This window comes from Nerophis lumbriciformis, linkage group LG19 (assembly GCF_033978685.3).
Source record: "Nerophis lumbriciformis linkage group LG19, RoL_Nlum_v2.1, whole genome shotgun sequence".
In the NCBI taxonomy this organism is placed as follows: Eukaryota; Metazoa; Chordata; class Actinopteri; order Syngnathiformes; family Syngnathidae; genus Nerophis; species Nerophis lumbriciformis.
In genome coordinates this window covers 38,120,351-38,141,624 of record NC_084566.2, presented here as the reverse complement: position 1 = coordinate 38,141,624, position 21,274 = coordinate 38,120,351, and the positions used below count along the sequence as shown (strand labels likewise).

Below are 21,274 nucleotides of genomic sequence, written 5' to 3'. Positions count from 1 at the left end.
TTATTCACATATGAATAATGCTGTATAATAGACTGTATTTATATTATTCACATGTGAATAATGCAGTATAATAGACTGTATTTATATTACTTACATGTGAATACTGTATAATAGACTGTATTTGTTATTCATATGTGAATAATGCTGTATTATAGACTGTATTTGTTATTCACGTGTGAATAATGCTGTATAATAGACTGTATTTATATTATTCACATGTGAATAATGCTGTATAATAGACTGTATTTATATTACTTACATGTGAATACTGTATAATAGACTATTTATGTTATTCACATGTGAATAATGCTGTATAATAGACTGTATTTATATTATTCACTTATGAATAATGCTGTATAATAGACTGTATTTATATTATTCACATGTGAATAATGCAGTATAATAGACTGTATTTATATTACTTACATGTGAATACTGTATAATAGACTGTATTTGTTATTCATATGTGAATAATGCTGTATTATAGACTGTATTTGTTATTCACGTGTGAATAATGCTTTATAATAGACTGTATTTATATTATTCACATGTGAATAATGCTGTATAATAGACTGTATTTATATTACTTACATGTGAATACTGTATAATAGACTATTTATGTTATTCACATGTGACTAATGCTGTATAATAGACTGTATTTATATTATTCACATGTGAATAATGCTGTATAATAGACTGTATTTATATTGATCACATGTGAATACTGTATAATAGACTATTTGTTATTCACATGTGAATAATGCTGTATAATAGACTGTATTTATGTTATTCACATGTGAATAATGCTGTATAATAGACTGTATTTATATTATTCACATGTGAATAATGCTGTATAATAGACTGTATTTATATTATTCACATGTGAATAATGCTGCATAGTAGACTGTATTTATATTATTCACATGTGAATAATACTGTATAATAGACTGTATTTATATTATTCACATGTGAATAATGCAGTATAATAGACTGTATTTATATTACTTACATGTGAATACTGTATAATAGACTGTATTTGTTATTCATATGTGAATAATGCTGTATTATAGACTGTATTTGTTATTCACGTGTGAATAATGCTGTATAATAGACTGTATTTATATTATTCACATGTGAATAATGCTGTATAATAGACTGTATTTATATTACTTACATGTGAATACTGTATAATATACTATTTATGTTATTCACATGTGACTAATGCTGTATAATAGACTGTATTTATATTATTCACATGTGAATAATGCTGTATAATAGACTGTATTTATATTGATCACATGTGAATACTGTATAATAGACTATTTGTTATTCACATGTGAATAATGCTGTATAATAGACTGTATTTATGTTATTCACATGTGAATAATGCTGTATAATACTCTATTTATATTATTCACATGTGAATAATGCTGTATAATAGACTGTATTTATATTATTCACATGTGAATAATGCTGCATAATAGACTGTATTTATATTATTCACATGTGAATAATGCTGTATAATAGACTGTATTTATATTATTCACATGTGAATAATGCTGTATAATAGACTGTATTTATATTATTCACATGTGAATACTGTATAATAGACTGTATTTATGTTATTCACATGTGAATAATGCTGTATAATAGACTGTATTTGTTATTCACATGTGAATAATGCTGTATAATAGACTATGTTATTCACATGTGAATAATGCTGTATAATAGACTGTATTTATATTATTCACATGTGAATAATGCTGTATAATAGACTGTATTTATATTATTCACATGTGTATAATGCTGTATAATAGACTGTATTTATATTATTCACATGTGAATAATGCTGTATAATAGACTGTATTTATATTATTCACATGTGAATAATGCTGTATAATAGACTGTATTTATGTTATTCACATGTGAATAATGCTGTATAATAAACTATATTATTCACATGTGAATAATGCTGTATAATAGACTGTATTTATATTATTCACATGTGAATACTGTATAATAGACTGTATTTATGTTATTCACATGTGAATAATGCTGTATAATGGACTGTATTTATATTATTCAAATGTGAATAATGCTGTATAATAGACTATTTATGTTATTCACATGTGACTAATGCTGTATAATAGACTGTATTTATATTATTCACATGTGAATAATGATGTATAATAGCCTGTATTTATATTATTCACATGTGAATAATGCTGTATAATAGACTGTATTTATATTATTCACATGTGAATAATGCTGTATAATTGACTGTATTTATGTTATTCACATGTGAATAATGCTGTATAATAAACTATACTATTCACATGTGAATAATGCTGTATAATAGACTGTATTTATATTATTCACATGTGAATACTATATAATAGACTGTATTTATGTTATTCACATGTGAATAATGCTGTATAATAGACTGTATTTGTTATTCACATGTGAATAATGCTGTATAATAGACTGTATTTATGTTATTCACATGTGAATAATAATGCTGTATAATAGACTGTATTTATATTATTCACATGTGACTAATGCTGTATAATGGACTGTATTTATATTATTCACATGTGAATAATGCTGTATAATAGACTGTATTTATATTATTCACATGTGAATAATGCTGTATAATAGACTGTATTTATATTATTCACATGTGAATAATGCTGTATAATAGCCTGTATTTATATTATTCACATGTGAATAATGCTGTATAATAGACTGTATTTATATTATTCACATGTGAATAATGCTGTATAATAGACTGTATTTATATTGATCACATGTGAATACTGTATAATAGACTATTTGTTATTCACATGTGAATAATGCTGTATAATAGACTGTATTTATGTTATTCACATGTGAATAATGCTTTATAATAGACTGTATTTATATTATTCACATGTGAATAGTGTTGTATAATAGACTGTATTTGTGTTATTCACATGTATAGTAGACTGTATTTATATTATTCACATGTGAATAATGCTGTATAATAGACTGTATTTATATTATTCACATATGAATAAAGCTGTATAATAGACTGTATTTATATTATTCAAATGTGAATAATGCAGTATAATAGACTGTATTTATATTACTTACATGTGAATACTGTATAATAGACTGTATTTGTTATTCACGTGTGAATAATGCTGTATAATAGACTGTATTTATATTATTCACATGTGAATAATGCTGTATAATAGACTGTATTTATATTACTTACATGTGAATACTGTATAATAGACTATTTATGTTATTCACATGTGACTAATGCTGTATAATAGACTGTATTTATATTATTCACATGTGAATAATGCTGTATAATAGACTGTATTTATATTGATCACATGTGAATACTGTATAATAGACTATTTGTTATTCACATGTGAATAATGCTGTATAATAGACTGTATTTATGTTATTCACATGTGACTAATGCTGTATAATAGACTGTATTTATATTATTCACATGTGAATAATGCTGTATAATAGACTGTATTTATATTGATCACATGTGAATACTGTATAATAGACTATTTGTTATTCACATGTGAATAATGCTGTATAATAGACTGTATTTATGTTATTCACATGTGAATAATGCTGTATAATAGACTGTATTTATATTATTCACATGTGAATAATGCTGTATAATAGACCGTATTTATATTATTCACATGTGAATAATGCAGTATAATAGACTGTATTTATATTATTATTTACATGTGAATAATGCTGCATAATAGACTGTATTTATATTATTCACATGTGAATAATGCTGTATAATAGACTGTATTTATATTATTCACATGTGAAAAATGCTGTATAATAGACTGTATTTATATTATTCACATGTGAATAATGCTGTATAATAGACTGTATTTGTTATTCACATGTGAATAATGCTGTATAATAGACTGTATTTATATTATTCACATGTGAATACTGTATAATAGACTGTATTTATGTTATTCACATGTGACTAATGCTGTATAATAGACTGTATTTATATTATTCACATGTGAATAATGCTGTATAATGGACTGTATTTATATTATTCAAATGTGAATAATGCTGTATAATAGACTATTTATGTTATTCACATGTGACTAATGCTGTATAATAGACTGTATTTATATTATTCACATGTGAATAATGCTGTATAATAAACTATATTATTCACATGTGAACAATGCTGTATAATAGACTGTATTTATGTTATTCACATGTGAATAATGCTGTATAATAGACTGTATTTATGTTATTCACATGTGAATAATGCTGTATAATGGACTGTATTTATATTATTCAAATGTGAATAATGCTGTATAATAGACTATTTATGTTATTCACATGTGAATAATGCTGTATAATGGACTGTATTTATATTATTCAAATGTGAATAATGCTGTATAATAGACTATTTGTTATTCACATGTGACTAATGCTGTATAATAGACTGTATTTATATTATTCACATGTGAATAATGCTGTATAATGGACTGTATTTATATTATTCAAATGTGAATAATGCTGTATAATAGACTATTTATGTTATTCACATGTGACTAATGCTGTATAATAGACTGTATTTATATTATTCACATGTGAATACTGTATAATAGACTGTATTTATGTTATTCACATGTGAATAATGCTGTATAATAGACTGTATTTATGTTATTCACATGTGAATACTGTATAATAGACTGTATTTATGTTATTCACATGTGAATAATGCTGTATAATAGACTGTATTTGTTATTCACATGTGAATAATGCTGTATAATAGACTGTATTTATATTATTCACATGTGAATAATGCTGTATAATAGACTGTATTTATGTTATTCACATGTGAATAATGCTGTATAATAGACTGTATTTATATTATCCACATGTGAATAATGCTGTATAATAGACTCTACTTATATTATTCACATGTATAAAATACCTAAGTGTTTATTGTCTATTGTGAGCGAACAGTGGTGCTGAATTTCCCCCAGAGATCAATAAAGTACTTTCTATTCTATTCTCATTTTTTTCAATCGTATTTTTAAAATGTGCCGTGGGGCCGTTAAAAAAATTACCTGCGGGTCGCACTTTGGACACCCCTGCTGCACTTCTGCCTCGGAGACTTTGTACGTATAAGTAATACGCAACTAGAATTATTTGATACTGGTTTACATTGATACATGTGCTGTTTTAGACTACATATGGTCCAAGAAAGAACACTTCTTTCTTATGTGCTTAGCTGTTGTGTAGCTGCTAGCTCCTAGTAGCCTATAGTCTGCCACTTTTACCTTTTGTAAAAAAAAACTTGAGTACAATACAAGAAAAGACCAACCTTGTGTGCCTTTTAGAGGACATTTAGATGTTTGTTTTTTTACCGATATCCGACCAATATCCGATATCAAAATCGGATGGTGACACCCCCTCGCCCGAGACGCCAAGCAAAATACGCCCTCTAGTGGTTCTAAGCTGTACTTGCATCGAAGCTTCATAAGTGTTGTGTAACAGTCCAAGCTATAAATCTTTACATCCTCCAATTATTCGGAATCAGGGAGTAACCGACATGTCGGATATTTCCTCCGAGGCGGGGTGTGTGTGTGTGACACACACCTATTTGCATGACCCCGGGTGGTAGAGGGAGCGTCGGTAAAAATAGCATCGATCAGCCGTGTACAGAAGGAGTTGAAAAGATTAGCAGCTGCGCTTTATGTAACATGGCATCCTTAGGGAACATGATGTGTGAGGATCATGTGACGTGCACACACACGCACACACACACACACACACACACACACACACACACACACACACACACACACACACACACACACACACACACACACACACACACACACATTGAGGCGAGACAGGGGCAGGCCTCATGCAGGGGTGTCCAAAGTGTACTTATAACAAAAAATAGGCATATTTAAACACTCAAATAAAAATATTCATGGCTCTTAAAGCCAGAATAATATTTAATGCTTCTTCTGCCGAGAAAGTATATTGCATGTCTAGTTATTTTATTCAATTTTTTTTTTTTTAATTAAACTTGGACTTCCTTTTCTTGTCATTTAAATTTGAACTTTACAGTTACAGATAAGAACAACATTTTGTTGCATTAGCTCATGGCAGTATAGGATAAAAAAGAAATAAGGTGCAGATATAAATAAATAGATTACTGTACAGATAAATATATTGCACTTTTGCATATGCATCCACGTTTATATGGATGTATGTTATATTGTCTTTATATTCCAGCCAGTTAATTCCTTTTGTGGGCGGAATTGAGGAGATTATTATGATGCGTTCAAGAGTCTTATGGCCTGAGGGAAGAAGCTTGTTTAAAACACTTGGTCTGTAAAAGTACTCTCCGAGCACTTCAGCAATACTCTGATAATAATGATAACCGTGATCATTTTGGTCACAAAAACCGTGATGTGACTTCTTTTTTTTTTTTTGTCCTGTCCAGCTGCTCAGGTAAATCATATAGTTGATGTAGATGCCCATGTCTGCTGTACATATTCACTTTACAAAAGAGAATTAAGTGTGGGATACTTCTCTTGTTGCTTTATTTGTATTTGACTGTATTAAATGGATTCATATTATTATTTGGTGAATGACTATTGTCAACTTCCTGGAAATTTAGGATAAAAAATATCATAGTAAATAATAAAACAATCAATGTGTATATTGAAATAATGCAGGCTTGTTTTAAAAAATTAGATTGAGAAATGGTAATTTAATTATTATGTATTAGTAATAATCCCTCATTGAATATTCCAACATAAAATAAATTATAATTTCTTAATTTATTTATTTTTTAATATTAAATGTATTTATTTCAAAATGATATATATATATATATATATATATATATATATATATATATATATATATATATATATATATATATATATATATATATATATGTGTGTATATATATATATATATATATATATATATATATATATGTGTGTATATATATATATATATATATATATATTTTTTTTTTTTTTTTTTTTTTTTTTAAAACAAGCAAGCATTATTTTTATATAAAAATATAATGCTGTATTGTTAACATGTAGCAATATAATAATACAATAATAATATACACAAAAAAATCATTGTATGTATTATATATTGATAAATATATGGGTGATGGAGTTCATTTTTATATATATTTTATATATATATATATATATATATATTTATTTTTTTAAACAAGCATGCATTACTTTCATATAAAAATATAATGCTGTATTAACATGTAGCAATATAATAATACAATAATAATATACACAAAAAAACATCGTATGTATTATATATTAATAAAAATATGGGTGATGGAGTTAATTTTTATATATATTTTATTTTATATATATATATATATATATATATATATATATATATATATATATATATTTATTCATTTATTTTATTTTATTTTTTAAACAAGCATGCATTATTTTCATATAAAAATATAATGCTGTATTGTTAACATGTAGCAATATAATAATAATATACACAAAGAAACACTGTATGTATTATATATTAATAAAAATATGGGTGATGGAGTTAATTTTTATATATATTTCATTTTATATATATATATATTTTTTTTAAACAAGCATGCATTATTTTTATATAAAAATATAATGCTATATTGTTAACATGTAGCAATATAATAATTCAATAATAATATACACCAAAAAAACATCGTATGTATTATATATTAATAAAAATATGGGTGATGGAGTTAATTTTTAACATTATTTTGATTGGACTGTTATTGATGTTGTTATTTTTAGTAATATTAATAATAATATGAATCATAATATATAACAATAATATACGTATATTATGAATGCAATAATGACAATAATAATTACAATTAATAATAAAATGTTGTCTGTCTATCTGTGTTGGCCCTGCGATGAGGTGGCGACTTGTCCAGGGTGTACCCCGCCTTCTACCCGAGTGCAGCTGAGATAGGCTCCAGCACCCAGAAAAATTGATGGATGGATGGATGGAACATTTTGGCCGCCGCTTCCTAGGACCAGCGTAGGGAAATACTATAGAAGTGAACGTAACATACAGAAAATGACACTGGCGCGGTTGGGAGAGTGGCCGTGCCAGCAACCTGAGGGTTCCTGGTTCGATCCCCACCTTCTACCAACCTAGTCACGTTTGTTGTGTCCTTGAGCAAGACACTTCACCCTTGCTCCTGATGGGTGGTGGTTAGGGCCTTGCATGGCAAGTGTGTGAATGGGTGAATGTGGAAATAAGTGTCAAAGCGCTTTGAGTACCTTGAAGGTAGAAAATTGCTATACAAGTATTTACCATTTACCATTAATGTAAGTGCATGTGCAAGTGTCATTCTTTTCCTTTGCATCCCCTTTGCCCAGCTACTGTAAATTAGATCTGGGACCTGTCAGGAGACCCTCTCTGGCCCCTCCTGTACCACATGTCGGCGGCCCCAGGAGAGAGTTCCTTGCGGGTCACAGGTCAGTTACGCCGATCACGGGGCTGACATTACAAACCGAGGAGGGCGTGTCGTGTCACGATGCGGAGCGCTCGCTTACCTTCGTGTCAGATGTCACGGCCGATCTCGGCGACGGTCGACTTTGGCCTGGAAAGGGAACACGTTTGAGACTCGTGTCATAAATACTAACACTTATGTAAGGTTCAACATAGTCTTCAGCCTCCTGCTTTGACTCAACACTCTGCTCATAAAGTTACAGTACCACTGATAGTCACACACACACTAGGTGTGGCGAGATTATTCTCTGCATTCGACCCATCACCCTTGATCAGGGAGGTGAGGGGAGCAGTGAGCAGCAGCGGTGGCCGCGCCCGGGAATAATTTTTGGTGATTTAACCCCCAATTCCAACTCTTGATGCTGAGTGCCAAGCACACTGCAAAAAGTAAAATCTAAGTAAGATGAAATATGTCAAATAAGGGTGATATTTGCTTATTTTCTGTCTGATAAGATAATTCTTCTCACTAAGCAGATTTTATGTTAGAGTGTTTTACTTGTTTTAAGTGTTTTGCTCCTAAATGATCTCAGTAAGATATTACAGCTTGTTGCTGAGATTTGATGACCTATATTGAGTAAAACATGCTTGAAACTAGAATATCAACTGTTGCAAAGCTGTGTCATCAACACTCACAAGTATAAAACTCCTTTTTTTAATTTCTTACTTCAAGCATGAAAAAAAAAAAATCATGACTTTGACACAATTGTGTCTCATAATTAAAACAGATGACAGCCAAATGGACTTTGCTGTTTTATTGTCAATGAAACAATAGAAAATAGGTACTCATATAGTAGTACAGTTGGCACAGTACAGTAAACTGACAGTTAATATTTAAATATTTAACATGTGACACTTCAAACTATTTTGAACAGAAATAGTTCATGCACATTCAGAGAAATTCTTCAAAATTACAAAAAAAATAAAAATAAAAATACAAATAAATATATATATATATATTCCTCGCGCACTAATTGACTGAAAGAGCACGCACTTGGCGCAATGATGTCATGTTATCCATGGAAAAATGCATTTTTAGACAATATGATTTGCCTGAGCGGCTAGGAGACCCCGAGAGTAACAAGCGCTTGCCTTGTTGTCTTTCCATTAAGAACAATAAATTAGTTTTTAGTATAAGTTTGCTGGTTTCAAGAAATGTAATGCCGAGCGCATATCATTATGTCAAGATAATGGCACTAGCATTCACTTCATTTAAGAATATTTTTCAACATATTGAGAAAAAAGGTCTCTTTTTTTTTTCTACCAAGAAAAGTGCACTTGTTATTAGTGAGAATATACTTATTTTAAGATATTTTTGGGTTCATTGAGGTTAGCTAATTTTACTTGTTTTGGAAAGTCTTGACAAGCCAAATTTTCTTGTTCTATTGGCAGATAATTTTGCTTAGTTCAAGTAAAATACTACGGAGCCCTGAAAGGGACATGGGGGAATTATTTTTAATTTTTTAATTTATTTTTTTAGACATGTATCTCGTGCGCATGAGATAGTTTCAAGTCAGTGTTCAAAAACAAGAAAAAAACCCACAAAAATTAGGGGTAAAGGGACATGGGGGAAAACATTTTTTTTTATAATTTATTTTATTTTATTTATCTCGTGCGCATGAGAAACATGTCTAAAAAAAATAAAAATGTATAATTTTTTTAGACATGTTTCTCATGCGCATGAGAAACATGTCTAAAAAAATAAAAATAAAAATGTATAAAAAATATTTTTTAAGACATGTATCTCGTGCGCATGAGAAACATGTCTAAAAAAAATAAAAATAAAAATGTATAAAAAAAAGGTTCAGACATGTTTCTCATGCGCATGAGAAACATGTCTAAAAAAATAAAAAATAAAAAAAACATTTATAAATTTTTTTTTTTAGAGAATTCTTTTTAATAAATTTTATTATTTTTTTATAACTTTATAAAAAGTTTCTCGTGCGCACAAGAAACTTTTTATAAAGTTATAAAAAAACAAAAATAAAATAATACTTTTTTTTTTTTTTTTTTTAGACATTTTTCATAAAATAAAAACAAAATTATAAAAAAAACGTTTTCCCCCACGTCCTTTTACCCCTAATTTTTGTGGGTTTTTTTCTTGTTTTTGAACACCGACTTTTTGCAGTGCAGGGAGTTAATGGGTTCCATTTTTATAGTCTTTGGTATGACTCGGCCGGGGTTTGAACTCACGACCTAACGATCTCAGGGCGGACACTCTAACCACTAAATAGGTTTTTATACCACTGAGTAGGTTTTTAAGCCACTGAGTAGGTTTTTGCATGGATAATTATCCTGATGGGGAAACTCCAAGTTCCCAATAAAGTCAAAAGACTAGAATGAAGTGTGCTGAAAATAGCGATGGAATGTACACACGCTGGCTAAAGAATGGGGTCACCTTTCTTTAGGCAGCAGCGTCGATGCCTTGGCGTGTTGCTGCTCTTGGTCCATTCTGCAATCACACACAACATTATGACATTGGTGCCCAGCGTGAAGGTCATGAAAGGGTTAAAGCTTCGTCACCTGGCTTTGATCTTTTCATCGTCGTACCTGGGGGAAAAAACAGTAAAAAGATAAGCAGTTAAAACTCTTATTTGACTAATATCTGCTTAGGTGACAAAAAAGGTATGAAAAAAGTGATTCAAATGTTTATTACATTTTGGTAACACTTTAGTATGGGGAACATATTTTAAGTAACAAAGACTTAACCCTTGTGCATACCTGCCAACTTTTGAAATCAGAAAAACCTAGTAGCCAGGGTCCAAGGGCCACAGGCCCCGGTAGGTCCAGGACAAAGTCCTGGTGGGGGGTTCCTTCGCCCCCCGACGCAAAATGATTATTAGCATTCAGACAGGTTAAAATGTTGCTAAAACCATCACTTTTCTATCAGTCACAGTGACTTTTCAAAACAAAAATATTACAGCAAAAATCATATGGGTTGATTGACATGTTTATTCTGTAAGCTAACTTCAATAGTTTGAAATTATTTTGACAGTTAATGCCAGTTATCCTGTCAACCTTTCACAAGACTTCAATTTGTTAATTGAAAGTATAAACAGTCTAAACACTTTTTACAGTAAACAAATGGTAAAACAGTACTAAACAATTCCATTAAAAAAAAATTGGTGTCATTATTAACTTTCTGTCCAAGCTTGTATAATCTACTGCCTTGTTCAATTGTAAAAAATGTTCTGTGCCTAAAATTCACATTTCTATCACAATTATCATACTGTAAACATGGTAAGCTAACTTCATTAAAATTAATAGTCCTGTCAATAGCATGGAATTACAATTCAAATGTAGTTTTTTTGTAAGCCTTTCAAAAGAATTCAAAATATGAAAAATTAATGAAAATTAATTTAAGCCATCAGACACTTGAAAAGTGGCACATCACATCTCTAATGTAATCATTTTAACTTTTCAACAGAAATAGCACTGCAAAAATATTAAGGACATACTTCTGTATTTTGGTAGTTATGCTGTCAACATTTAACAAGATTTCTTCAACTTGGACTTGAAAGCATAAATAGTATAAACACTTTTAACAGTATAACAGTACTAAACAATTCCAATAGATAACATTGGTGTCATTACCTTTTTGTGGCTAAAATCCAAATTTATTCTATCAGATTGATCATACTGCAAAAATGATATGGTAACTTTATGATAAGTTTACTTGAAGTGGCATAAAACACTGAAAGTGATTGTTCCTATAACCCCTTTGTTTCAAATGTTTGTTCCACTTGTGGCAGTCGGGCACCAGCATACCGTCTTTGACAACTTGAAGTGGCATAAAACACTGAAAGTGATTGTTCCTATAACCCATTTGTTTTAAATGTTTTATGCCACTTCAAGTTGTCAAAGACGTGCTGTGAAATACAGCCGACAGGATTGCGCACCAAACACGAAGCAAGGCCAAAGCGCATGCATGGTGCAGGAGAACAAAGGACTTCTTTCATTTAAGGTTTGTGATAAACCATCAAACTCATTCGTTAAAAGGACTCTATAGTAATATAAAGTGAGTTTTTCTGGACATTATCATGCAAGAAAAGTTTATTTTTGGGACCGCGATCACCGCGTAATGATTTTTAAAGGTTGCATTACAAACATTTAACTGTCCCATGTGATCAGCCAGTGCAATTGGAAGTCCATGCTCAATTATTGCCTCCGTAAATAAAACTTCGGCATTTATCACATCCAAAGAATCTGTTTGGGCGACGAAAAACGTTGAAAGTTTTCCACTTGTATCGCTAGCAACGGCATTAGACTTGTGTTTTTTTGTCCCAACGTGGTCTTTTACATCGCTAATTCCTCCGTGTCCGATCGAAAAATCTTGTCTGCACAAGGTGCAATTCGCGTAGTTTTCACCCTTTTTTTTTTTAAATTAATGAAAAACCGTATTTTTTATCACTGCAACCGTAACCCGGAATAGGTTGATGAAAACCGTACTAATTACGGGAATCCTGGAGTAGTTGGCAGGTATGCTTGTGTAATGTTCATATTGTTGTTACTCAGCCAGCGTTTGTGGGTCTGATGGACCCGTTGCATTTTGTGGCTTTTAATGCCTCACAATCAAACACTTTTATGTTAAAATACTGAACAGATGTTTACCTTATCCCAATAAACATCTGTATTAATGTTGCACAGAAAATGTCTCTGCCAGTTTCTGCATCCCACAGGGATTCTTCTTTTGTGTTTCTGCACCTGCGGTTCCCACACAAGGTTGCCACATTGTTTGTCAACACCGTCTGCTCTCATTTTCTCGCACAATTTGACCCTCTGATGTTCTGTGTACCTACACTCTGTCCTCCTCCTGTCTAGGCCTGCTGTATGTGTGTGTGTGGTACACAGAACATCAATTTCCACACTTCTATTAGCCCCGGGTCCAGTGGACCCGGACATCTTATATGTAATATAAATGTGTAGGGGGGGGTGTATGGTGTGTGGTCATTAAATATGTATTCTGATATATGTTCTTCACAGAAAATGAGCCAAAGTCAGTGAGTCTCAGTTTGAAAAATTATTCAATTGTATCGTTTTTCTTTTAATAAAAAATGAAAACGGGTCCCACAGACCCGAACACCACACAAGGGTTAATTTAGAGTTATTTGGACACTAGGGGAACATATAAGGGTTAGGGTAAATGGGTTATACTTGTATAGCGCTTTTCTACCTTCAAGGTTCTCAAAGCGCTTTGACAGTATTTCCACATTCACCCATTCACACATTCACCCATCAGGAGCAAGGGTGAAGTGTCTCGCTCAAGGACACAACGGACGTGACAAGGTTGGTAGAAGGCGGGAATTGAACCAGGAACCCTCAGGTTACTGGCACGGCCACTCTCCCAATCGGACAAGGGTTAGGGTTACTAATATAATAATTCTGAGGTTATTGAGGGAAGACTCTTAGTTAATGGCTTACTGCTTGTATAATAAGGCCATGCAGAATAAGGCATTAATAAGTACTTAATAATGACTAATTAAGAGCCAATATGTTACTAATTTGCATGTTAATAAGCAACTAATTAATGGTGAATATTTTCCCCATACCTAGATTTTTTATTACATTTATATTTATTCATAGAACTATAGAATTATATTTTTATATAATATATACAATATAAAACAAATCCCAATTACCATGTACAATATTACAGTATATGTAACAGCAGCAGAAAAAAAATACAATGTTTTTGTTTTGTTTTTACCTTAAAAAGTATACAACTTTTCACTAAAAACCTTTCTTTCTTTAAACTACAGAAATGTGTCCCCCTCAAAAAAAAAAAAACAATTTCTTGAACATATACAACTGTATTCCGTCCAATTTAGGTCTTCTATCCATCCATCCATTTTTCTACCGCTTTTCCCTTTCGGGGACGCGGGGGGAGGGGGAGGGGCTGGAGCCTATCTCAGCTGCATTCGGGCGGAAGGCGGGGTACACCCCGGACAAGTCCACCACCTCCTTGCAGGGCCAACACAGATAAATATATTATATCATATGATATGATATAATATAATATGGCATTTACTGTAATACACCAAAAAATCTACAGTTGTTGATTTGCGGTAAAAAAAACAAAAAAAACCTGGCAGCTCAGGTGCCAAAAACTTTCTGTAAAATTGCATTTTTTTTATATTTACAGTAAAAAAAAACAAATGTACATTTTACAGTAAAATTATGGCTACTGAAAAGCCAGTTTGTTTGTTTTTTGGTGCCAAAATGTTAGTGTAAAATAGCTTTTTTTTCCTCATTTACAGTAAAAAAACAAATGTAAATTTTGCAGTACAATTCTGGCAACTGAGCTTCCTTTTTTTTTTTTTTTTTTACCATAAAAACAGCAGTACTGTTTTTCCATTAACTGTAATATACACTACAGTTTGAGGTAAAATTATTGCAACTTACCATATTTTTTTTTTACATTTTAGTTTGAAAAAAAATCAACTAATAATAATAAAAAAATATAATTCCAATCCCAATTACCATGTACAATATTACAGTTTATGTAACAGCAGCAGCAAAAAAAATACAATGTTTTTGTTTTGTTTTTACCTTAAAAAGTATCAAACTTCTCACTAATAAACAGAACTGTTTCCCCCTCAAAAAAAAAAAATACTTTTTCTTGAAAATATACAACTGTATTCTGTCAAATTTATGTCTTCATTCTTTCCAATGAGGTCCATCAACCTAGCTGGTTCAAAACAAGTAAAGAGAAATTGGCCGGGGGCCGGGCTGTAAAAATACATAAATTAAAAAAAAAAAAAAAAAAAAAAAAATATATATATATATATATATATATATATATATATATGGCGCGATGATGTCATGTTATCGATGGGAAAATGCATTTTTAGACAATATGATTTGCCTGAGCGTTGCCTTTTTGCCTTTCCATTAAGAAAAATAAACACATTTTTAATATAAGTTTGCTGGTTTCAAGAAATGTAATGCCGAGCGCATATCATTATGTCAAGATAATGGCACTAGCATTTACTTCATTTAAGAATATTTTTCAACATATTGAGCAAAAAGGTCTCATATTTGTATTTTCTACCAAGAAAAGTGCACTTGTTATTAGTGAGAATATACTTATTTGAAGGTATTTTTGGGTTCATTGAGGTTAGCTAATTTTACTTGTTTTGGAAAGTCTTGACAAGCCGAATTTTCTTGTTCTATTGGCAGATAATTTTGCTTAGTTCAAATAAAATAATACGGAGCCCTGAAAGGGACATGGGGGAATTTTTTTGTTTTATAATTTTTATTTTTTATTTTTTTTTAGACATGTATCTCGTGCACACAAGTCAGTGTTCAAAAACAAGAAAAAAAAAATTAGGGGTAAAGGGACATGGGGGAAAACATTTTTTTAATAATTTTTTTATTTTATTTATTTATTTTTTAGACATGTATCTCGTGCGCATGAGAAACATGTCTAAAAAAAACAAAAATAAAAATGTATCATATTTTTTTAGACATGTTTCTCATGCGCATGAGAAACATGTCTAAAAAAATAAAAATAAAATTGTATTATTTTTTTTTTAGACATGTATCTCGTGCGCACGAGATAGTTTCAAGTCAGAGTTCAAAAACAAGAAAAAAAAAAAAAATAGGGGTAAAGGGACATGGGGGAAAACATTTTTTTAATAATTTTTTTATTTTATTTATTTATTTTTTAGACATGTATCTCGTGCGCATGAGAAACATGTCTAAAAAAAACAACAATAAAAATGTATCATTTTTTTAGACATGTTTCTCATGCGCATGAGAAACATGTCTAAAAAAAACAAAAATAAAAATGTATCATTTTTTTAGACATGTTTCTCATGCGCACGAGATACATGTCTAAAAAATAAATAAATAAAATAAAAAATTATTAAAAAAATGTTTTCCCCCATGTCCCTTTACCCCTAATTTTTTTTTCTTGTTTTTGAACACTGACTTGAAACTATCTCGTGCGCACGAGATACATGTCTAAAAAAATAAAAAATAAAAATGTGTCATTTTTTTTAGACATGTTTCTCATGCGCATGAGAAACATGTCTAAAAAAATAAAAATAAAATTGTATTTTTTTTTTAGACATGTATCTCGTGCGCACGAGAATTTTTTTATATACATTTTATTTTTATTTTTTTTATAACTTTATAAAAAGTTTCTCGTGCGCACAAGAAACTTTTTATAAAGTGGTGCGCCTTAGATATGAACACAGTTTTAAAATAGGCCATTCATTGAAGGTGCGCCTTAAAGTGCGGAAAATACAGTATGTTTGAGTTCATTGAGGTTAGCTATTTTTACTTGTTTTGGAAAGTCTTGACAAGCCAAATTTTCTTGTTCTATTGGCAGATAATTTTGCTTAGTTCAAATAAAATACTACGGAGCCCTGAAAGGGACACGGGGGAATTTTTTTTTTAATTTTTTTTTTTTTAGACATGTATCTCGTGCGCACGAGATAGTTTCAAGTCAGTGTTCAAAAACAAGAAAAGAAAAAAATAAATTAGGGGTAAAGGGACATGGGGGAAAACATTTTTTAAATATTTTTTTTATTTTATTTATTTATTTTTTAGACATGTATCTCGTGCGCATGAGAAACATGTCTAAAAAAAACAAAAATAAAAATGTATAATTTTTTTTAGACATGTTTCTCATGCGCATGAGAAACATGTCTAAAAAAATAAAAATAAAAATGTATATATTTTTTTTTAGACATGTATGCACGAAAAAATTTTTATATACATTTTATTATTTTTTTTTTTATAACTTTATAAAAAGTTTCTCGTGCGCACAAGAAACTTTTTATAAAGTGGTGCGCCTTAGATATGAACAAAGTTTTAAAATAGGCCATTCATTGAAGGTGCGCCTTAAAGTGCGGAAAATACAGTATGTTTGAGTTCATTGAGGTTAGCTATTTTTACTTGTTTCGGAAAGTCTTGACCAGCCAAATTTTCTTGTTCTATTGGCAGATAATTTTGCTTAGTTCAAATAAAATACCCCTCATTTTTGTATTTTTTTTCTTCTTGTTTTTGAACACTGACTTTTTGCAGTTTTGTGGAGCCCCGTGGTGACCCCCGGTGGTGGGAGTAACTTACTGCAACACGCAGTCTGGCACCTGGACATGTTCCATGGGGATGAGCTGGTTGAGCTCCTCCAGTGTGTGCACGTATCGAATCTTATCCAAAAACTTCACGCTGCAGAGAAAGACGCCACACATCCTGTTTTCAGTGCTGCTAATTCTGACATTTCAAAGTGATTTTTTTCCCACAATAAAGTTGTGTTGTATTCAAAGTGAAAGGCTCTTTACCTGATGAAAGGGCGCGAGATGGCCAGGACGGTCCTGATGAACCACGTCGGGTGAGCGATGATGAGACATTTCAGGTTCTTCCTCAATCTGTCGTCACAAATCATTTGGGATTTCAGCATCGTGACCGCCTATGATGACACGACGGCGTCCGTCTTACTTCCTGTCGATCATCTGGTAGCATCTCCTCAGCCAGCCAATGCCGGGCATCTTCCTGCGAGGCGTGGCTCCGTTCAGATACACGATCATGTAGTCGTCGGCCACCAGGAGCTCGAGACTGCTCACCACGTACCTGAGTGACAAGGCCACAACAGCAGCAGAGTCAAGGTAGAAGCTGAGAGGAAGCGACCAGACCTTGAGGTCTTACAGGAAGAGGTTCTCCATGATGTACGCGTAGTCGTCACAGCTGCTGTCGGGAAGGTAGCAGGCCGCGAACACAATGATGGCGTTCAGACCTTCTCCGTAATAACCTGACGAGAAGAGACAGCGGGGTGGTGTTAAAGGGGAACATTATCACAATTTCAGAATGGTTAAAACCATTAAAAATCAGTTCCCAGTGGCTTATTATATTTTTCAAAGTTTTTTCCAAAATGTTACCCATCACGCAATATCCCTAAAAAAAGCTTCAAAGTGCCTGATTTTAACCATCGTTATAAACACCCGTCCATTTTCCTGTGACGTCACATAGTGAAGCCAACACAAACAAACATGGCGGAAAGAACAGCAAGCTATAGCGACATTAGCTCGGATTCAGACTCGGATTTCAGCGGCTTAAGCGATTCAACAGATTACGCATGTATTGAAACGGATGGTTGTAGTGTGGAGGCAGGTAGCGAAAACCAAATTGAAGAAGAAACTGAAGCTATTGAGCCATATCGGTTTGAACCGTATGCAAGCGAAACCGACGAAAACGACACGACAGCCAGCGACACGGGAGAAAGCGAGGACGAATTCGGCGATCGCCTTCTAACCAACGATTGGTATGTGTTTGTTTGGCATTAAAGGAAACTAACAACTATGAACTAGGTTTACAGCATATGAAATACATTTGGCAACAACATGCACTTTGAGAGTGCAGACGGCCCAATTTTCATCAATTAATATATTCTGTAGACATACCCTCATGTCAGCAGGCCAGGGAAGCTAGGGTCGATATTCTTCTCTTGGCGGTGTGAGCCAAGACATCCAGGGGGTTTAGCTCGCTCGTCTGCGGGAACAAACTGCCGCCATTGCTTGCCGTGCTACCGAGGTCCTTTGTCCCTGAATTGCTCACACACTCCGGCAGATTCAATGGGGGTCTGGCGGCAGATTTCTTTTGACTTTATCGTTGGAAATGCATCTGCTTTGAGTGTCGCAGGATATCCACACATTCTTGCCATCTCTGTCGTAGCATAGCTTTCGTCGGTAAAGTGTGCGGAACAAACGTCCAATTTCTTGCCACTTTGGCATCTTTGGGCCACTGGTGCAACTTGAATCCGTCCCTGTTCGTGTTGTTACACCCTCCGACAACACACCGACGAGGCATGATGTCTCCAAGGTACGGAAAACAGTCGAAAAAACGGAAAATATCAGAGCTGATTTGACTCGGTGTTTGAGAAAATGGCGGATTGCTTCCCGATGTGACGTCATCGCTCCGAGAGCGAAAATTAGAAAGGCGTTTATTTCGCCAAATTCACCCATTTAGAGTTCGGGAATCGGTTAAAAAAATATATGGTCTTTTTTCTGCAACATCAAGGTATATATTGACGCTTACATAGGTCTGGTGATAATGTTCCCCTTTAATGGAAGAAATATTATCATTCTCTGAACGGCTAACAGTTAGCACACTGCAAAAAGTGAAATCTAAGTAAGATGAAATATGTCAAATAAGGGTGATATTTGCTTATTTTCTGTCTGATAAGATAATTCTTCTCACTAAGCAGATTTTATGTTAGAGTGTTTTACTTGTTTTAAGTGTTTTGGTCCTAAATGATCTCAGTAAGATATTACAGCTTGTTGCTGAGATTTGATGACCTATATTGAGTAAAACATGCTTGAAACTAGAATATCAAGTGTTGCAAAGCTGTGTCATCAACACTCACAAGTGTAAAACTACTTTTTTAAAGTCATCATTTCTTATTTCAAGAATGAAAAAAAAAATCATGATGCCGAGCGCATATCATTATGTCAAGATAATGGCACTAGCATTTACTTATTTAAGAATATTTTCCAACATATTGAGCAAAAAGGTCTCATTTTTTTTCTACCAAGAAAAGTGCACTTGTTATTAGTGAGAATATACTTATTTTAAGCTATTTTGGGGTTCATTGAGGTTAGCTAATTTGACTTGTTTTGGAAAGTCTTGACAAGCCGAATTTTCTTGTTCTATTGGCAGATAATTTTGCTTAGTTCAAATAAAATACCCCTCATTTTTGTATTATTTTTTCTTGTTTTTGAACACTGACTTTTTGCAGTGCACTGCAGCTTGGCTTTATGAGCTCGTTATCAAATACCTACAGTCAGGGGCGCCGAAAAGGGGGGGGTAAAGGAGACGGATTCTAGGGGCCCATGATGGAGGGGGGCCCAGAGAGGCCCCTAATGATGATGAAATTATAATACAGAAAAAATAATGACACTGTGTTGGGGGCCCTGTGAAGATTCTTTTCATGGGGCCCAAAATCCCTAGCGGCGCCCCTGCCTACAGTGCATCCGGAAAGTATTCACAGCGCCTCACTTTTTCGACATTTTGCCATGTTACAGCCTTATCTGAAATGAAATAAAGTCATTTTTGTTCTCAAAATTCGACATATTGTAATTAATTTTGCAAATTCATTCAAACTAAAAAACTAAAAGTCTTCACAGCTTTTGCTCAATACCTTTTAAAAAATTATTCATTTATTTATTTAGTTTTTTTTTTATTAAATCAACATAAAAAACACAAGATACACTTACAATTAGTGCACCAATCCAAAAAACACCCTTCCCTCCCCCATTTACACTCATTCACACAAAAGGGTTGTTTCTTTCTGTTATTAATATTGTGGTTCCTACATTATATATCAATATATATCAATACAGTCTGCAAGGGATACAGTCCGTAAGCACACATGATTGTGCGTGCTGCTGCTCCACTAACATTTTCATTAATTACTGTTTCTTATGTAATTGTTTTTATATTGTTTTACTTCTTTTTTTTAATCCAAGAAAATGTTTTTTATTTATTTATTTATTTTTTTTTTTTTTTTTAAAAGGACCTTCTCTTCACCAGACCAGGTTGTCAATTAAATTAAATTGTTTAAAGGGTTCTTAAAACCAAGTCCAGTCCAGATAATGTCCAGGTCGGGCTCAGCAACACACACCTTCATCAATGGAGATTGAAAAATTAGGGAACACAACAGATTGCATATAATCTATAAACAAAATACATT

The 21,274-nt window shown here is 32.2% G+C and overlaps 1 protein-coding gene across 1 annotated transcript in view; it reads right to left on the bottom strand.

Annotated features, from left to right (window-relative positions):
• LOC133618453 (caytaxin-like) overlaps positions 1–21,274 on the bottom strand; it is a 44,639-nt gene that overhangs the window by 5,437 nt on the left and 17,928 nt on the right. The window contains exons 7-13 of the mRNA XM_061978810.2: positions 18,235–18,337; positions 18,028–18,159; positions 17,871–17,957; positions 17,659–17,757; positions 11,104–11,130; positions 10,979–11,032; positions 8,628–8,674 (exon numbers count right to left, since the gene is read on the bottom strand). Coding sequence (XP_061834794.1) covers positions 8,635–8,674; positions 10,979–11,032; positions 11,104–11,130; positions 17,659–17,757; positions 17,871–17,957; positions 18,028–18,159; positions 18,235–18,337 — 542 coding nt within the window. The 3' untranslated portion in view covers positions 8,628–8,634. The remainder of the gene's footprint in view (positions 1–8,627; positions 8,675–10,978; positions 11,033–11,103; positions 11,131–17,658; positions 17,758–17,870; positions 17,958–18,027; positions 18,160–18,234; positions 18,338–21,274) is intronic.